Raw genomic sequence first — 5,447 nt, forward strand, 5'->3', positions numbered from 1 at the left:
TTGATGTACTCTCGGTCACAACAGAAAATGAGGTCATTCACAACCAACGGATGTTCTCAAGCTCTCAGACATGTTGYTTTCTCAGTAAATAGGGTTTGCGCTACGCAGTTGAACACTTTCACTGCTGTATGTGTAAAATAGGACATGTCACATTGAAGCTACAGACAATAGTTCACAGTRACTGTGATGTTTATATCTTCTCTTTTTTGTCATGGACTTGATTGTACATCATGACATTCAATAACTAAATCATGATAGAAGGCCTACTATMTTCTGCAAAAATATATTTTTTCTCCACAGGTGATAAARATGGAGGTGCATAATGAGACGCAAACAGATGAATATGATTATTATTACACAAAAGACTACACTGAKGGTTATCCTGATGAAAGCGAAATAGAATATATCTGTAACCTGAATATCAACCGTGATATGGAGATAGTCATACAGACCTACGTCCATTCCTTCATCTGTGCATTCGGTCTCTGTGGCAATGCGTTGGTGATTGTCACATATGCCTTCTACAAGAAAGCCAAGACCATGACGGATGTGTACCTTCTGAACGTGGCTGTAGCAGATCTGCTGTTCATCGTGACCCTGCCACTCATCATCTACAATGAGCAGCATGACTGGAGCATGGGCTCAGTGGTCTGCAAGGTACAGGCTTGGTGCAGTTCCTGATGCAGTTCCTAATTATAGCTCCTGAAGTTTCAATGTCGTTCATGTTACAGTGAAGTCAGAGGCAGATGTCCACATTGCATGGAATTATAAGAATATGTTCTTCATTCTCTAAGGCCCTACGAGGAGCCTACAGCATCAACCTGTACAGTGGCATGCTCCTGCTGGCCTGCATCAGTGGAGACCGATACATCTCCATCGTCCAGGCCAGGCGCTCCTTCGGCCTCCGCTCCCGGACCCTGATCTACAGCCGCCTCATCTGCACAGCCATCTGGGCTCTGGCCATAGCCCTGTCTATCCCCACAGTCATCTACAACAAGCGGGTTGAGGAGACCAACAGGTTGGGAGAGACTATAGCCGTGTGCCAGGTGCAGTTTGAAAGTAACAAGACCGCCCGGCTGATAAAGGTGCTGGTACCCAGTCTGCAGATGACCATGGGGTTCTTCCTGCCCATCCTGGTCATGGTCCTCTGTTATGCCAGCATCATCTGGACCCTCCTGAGGGCCCACAGCACCCAGAGGCACAAGGTTCCAGTATCCACCAAAGTTCCAGTCATAGAATTAGAATGTTTCATTATAAGAATACAGTCAATGTTTCTTATAGGGTCAATTAAGTTGATCTTGTTGTTTCTTCTCTCACTTAAGGCAGTGCGTGTGATCCTAGCTGTGGTCGTGGTCTTCATCGTGTGCCACTTGCCCTACAACATGGCCCTGCTCTACCACACAGTGGCTCTGTTCCACGAGAGGGGGTGTGAGGGGGAGAAAGTCATCCTCACCACCCTCACCACCACCAGGAGCGTGGCCTACCTCCACTGCTGCCTCAACCCCATCCTGTACGCCTTCATCGGGGTCAAGTTCAGGAACCACTTCAGGAAGATCCTGGCGGATCTGTGGTGCCTGGGCAGGAAGTACATCTACCCCTCGGGTCGCTCCTCACGCATGACCTCTGACCTCTATATCCCAGCTCGCAAGTCCACTGACGGATCCAACAACGAGAATGGCTCCTCGTTCACCATGTGAAGATGGGAGTAGGTTGAGATTGCCTCCAACTACAGGAAGTCCAGTAGTGACTGTTATATTCAATATGAGCATTTGTTTGATGCTGTAGCTACAGTACATGGTATTTGTAATTTGGATGCTGATCATTATGTATTGAAATTGCTCTAATGTCCAATATTTCTCTTTGCTTATGTTGGGGATGAATCAGAATTAGTTGGGTAACATAGATAAATAAGATGTTTTATATACATAATATGCTTATGTGAGATACTTGTCATTAGAATGTCTCCCTTTGGACTATACTGTTGACAGTTGCACTTTTCCCTTCTCAGCTAGGGCTCAGTCACTTGGGGCCCAGAGAGGGGGGAGGTCAGGCTTGTCTTTTACATGTCTGGTAATATGCAGAATATCAGAAAGGAAGAGGTCAGAATGGAACATTGTCTTCATATGTGAATGTATCTGTTAAACCATGTGAAAGGATGATTAAGGGGGAACCAATTATCCCTTGGCTCCACAATGTCTGTACTCCAGTCACTCCCTCATTTTCCCATTGGGGGGAGGAGTATGGCAGTGTCTGGAACCATTGTATTACCCCTCTGATGTTGCACTTATCTTTCATAGTATATGACCTAGAGGCTCACTCCCCTCAGTGAGCTTGTCCAGGAGTGGGGTGTAATTTGAGATGGGAGTATCTAAAGTTGACAATTGATATATGCCATTGGATGAGGTAATGTTTTCGTACTATGAAGTACCAAGAACGAGATTAGAACCTCGTCTTAGAGACCAAACTGAACGATAATTTATAGCTAATGCTATCTGGCTATGGGATACTCCTCTTTCAAGTAAAAGGCCCTTTGTGAAGTTCCTGAGATCTGTGGTTCGTCATGTGAGTTGAGAGGGGTGTATCTTGGCTATAAAAGATACTAGTATTCTTTTGTAAGGACTCTCAGAATTAATTTATAGACACTGAATTGATCTGAGAGTCAAAGAGCTATGGTGAAGCTCATATAATTAAAGATGAAGTTTAATTTTGAAAATATGCTTTACAGCGAAAGAAATCCAAGCTTTTGTGAGTGTATCAATCAATGCTAGAACAGCTAGCCCCAAATTAGCATGGTCACGAAAGTCAGAAAAGCAATAAAATMAATCGCTTAGTATAACTCTGACTGGTGTGTAGTTTGTAAACTCTCCTCATTTAGTAATACAGGAAATTACCACGACACTTATCAATGCCAATTTGTTTCACAGCATGATACTGCTTTTTGTCAAAATATAGCCAAGAATTACTAAAACATAAAAACAATAGAATAAAACTTAACTGGATGCAATCTAATAGAATACAATGACGCTCTGTGTCTTTAAAGTAAATGTATTTGTCTAGAACAGATCTCATCTCTCTTAAAAATAACTCTAAAATACAAATAAGAATTCACTAGTTCCATGGGATGTTTTGCATAAACCAGTCTTTCAGTAAAAGTAATTTGGTGGCAAAGGGGAGCTTTCCAAATGAAAGTGTGTGGGCTACGGAGAGATACAAAATGGTGCAGTTTGAGGCAATATGGTGGAGAGTGATGCAGGAGCTGGAGATGGCGGTGTGAGCATGTGGGTCTGAGCAGGTGTGATGTAGTTGATGCTTGTCTGATGTTGTCGTTTGTATGTGTAATTTGTATTGTTAAAAAATATATATACAGTACCAGTCAAAAGTTTGGACACATCTACTCATGTCGTGGTAATTTCCTGTATTACTCAATGATGAGAGAGCCAACCACACACAAGTCAGAGTTATATAATAAAGTCCATCTTTAATTATATATGAGCTTCACCATAGCCCTTTTTGACTCTCAGATCAATTCAGTGTCTATAAATGAATTCTCTGAGAGTGCTTACAAAACAGTTCTTAGTATCATTTATAGCCAAGACACACCCATCTCAACTCACATGACGAAACACAGATCTCAGGAACAGTTCACAAAGAACCTTTTACTTGCAAGAGGAGTATCCCATAATTTATAGCATTAGCTATAAATTATRGTTCAGTTTGGTCTCCTTAACCGAGGTTCTAATCTCGTGCTCGGTACCACTTAGGACCAAAACATTACCTCATCCAATGGCATATATCAATTGTCAATTCTAGATACTCCCATCTCAAAAACACCCCCTCCTGGACAAGATCAGAAAAGACAGTGAGCCTCTTAGGTCACATACTAGGTCAAGATAAGGGCAACCTCAGAGGGGACATACAATAGTTACAGACACATTCCCATAAGAAGACAAGCCTCCATTCTGTCCTCCTCCCCTTCTGATATTCTTCATAGCATCACATSGTTTAACAGAAACATTGACATATGAAGACAAGCCTGACCTCTCCCCTCTCTGGGCCCCAAGTGACTAAGCCCTAGCTGAGAAGGGATAACTGCAACTGCCAACAGTATAGTCCAAAAGAAGACATTCTAATGACAAGAATAAAATAAAACATCTTATTTATCTATGTTACCTAACTAATTCTGATTCAGCCACGACACTCATTCAAGGGTTTTTCTTTATTTGTACTATTTTCTACATTGTATTATAAAAGTGAAGACATCADAATTATGAAATAGCACATATGGAATCATGTAGTAACCAAAAAAGTGTTAAACCAACATATATTTTATATTTGAGAATCTTCAAAGCTTTGCACACTCTGTCCCGCGGCTCAATTTACTCTATAAGTTGTATCAAGAGAACACTTTTTTTGGGATAAGCTATGTTTTCATAACTGTAATGGTTACATGAATTCAGGTTATTTCCAGGGATACACAACATCCTGAAATATATGTAGATATCTTTGGTAGAAATAATACTATATTTCCCTTGACGGAGTGATGCTGAATTTAAAAAATGCTTCAACTTACCCCACTCTCCCCTGAAGCCTTGGAATACAGTATACTGTATTTGAGTTGAGTTGAATTTATTTTATTTTTACAGGGACAGTGCACTTTAATCAACGTTTCAGTAAAAGTGCCGGTTTTAGCCAGCCGGCTAATTTTCAACCGCAGTCCCTGGGCAGGTTATTAAAAACAATTACAATATAAACAACCATTGAGCAGTGAGCACACGCAGAGCAACATAGGACAAGCAAGACATAGCATACAGACAGAGCAACATAGGACAAGCACGACGTAGCATACAGACAGAGCAACATAGAACAAAATGCAGTAAGACAAAATTCATAAAAGCAACAAAGTGTTTCCACACCTCACAAGCTACAGACAACAGACAACATGGAAAGCAGCAATACACAGCTAAGGATTATGTTCACAAATCTGATGGAACTTTAGCCATGTCTTCAAGCATTTTGTGAAAGTGTGATATGTGGTGCAGTTATGTGTGTCTGATGGCAGTGTATTCCAGACATGGGAAGCTCTCACAGAGAAAGCGGATTTACTAAAGGTGCTATACAGTCACCTCTCATGGCAGACCTTGTGGATCTGCTGCCATATATTTGGGTTTTCTGTTTAACAAAAATACTGAGTGGAGGGGGAGCCAGGCCATTTAGGATCTTGAATACAAGACATGCGTCGGTGTATTGCACAAGATTTTCCCAACTCAGGAGCTCATGCTTTCTGAGGATGTAACAGTGATGATGGCTATTGGGCTTCCTATCAAGCACTTTGAGAGCCTGTTTGTAGACAGACTGAATAGGTTTTAATGTTCTACAGCAAGTTTGGGCCCAACTAGTCAAGCAGTATGTTAAGTGGGGGAGTATCATAGATTTGAAGTACAGTTTTG

At 41.5% G+C, this 5,447-nt stretch overlaps 1 protein-coding gene across 1 annotated transcript; it reads left to right on the forward strand.

Annotated features, from left to right (window-relative positions):
- Positions 1-5,180, forward strand: LOC111963013 (C-C chemokine receptor type 6-like). The gene is made up of 3 exons (XM_023986236.2): positions 1-657; positions 795-1,205; positions 1,323-5,180. Exons 1-3 carry the CDS (start codon positions 310-312, stop codon positions 1,695-1,697), a joined length of 1,134 nt encoding a protein of 377 aa, XP_023842004.1. The 5' UTR covers positions 1-309; the 3' UTR covers positions 1,698-5,180.
- The last annotated feature ends 267 nt before the right edge of the window (positions 5,181-5,447 follow it).

Source organism: Salvelinus sp. IW2-2015, linkage group LG4q.2 (assembly GCF_002910315.2).
Source record: "Salvelinus sp. IW2-2015 linkage group LG4q.2, ASM291031v2, whole genome shotgun sequence".
In the NCBI taxonomy this organism is placed as follows: domain Eukaryota; kingdom Metazoa; phylum Chordata; class Actinopteri; order Salmoniformes; family Salmonidae; genus Salvelinus; species Salvelinus sp. IW2-2015.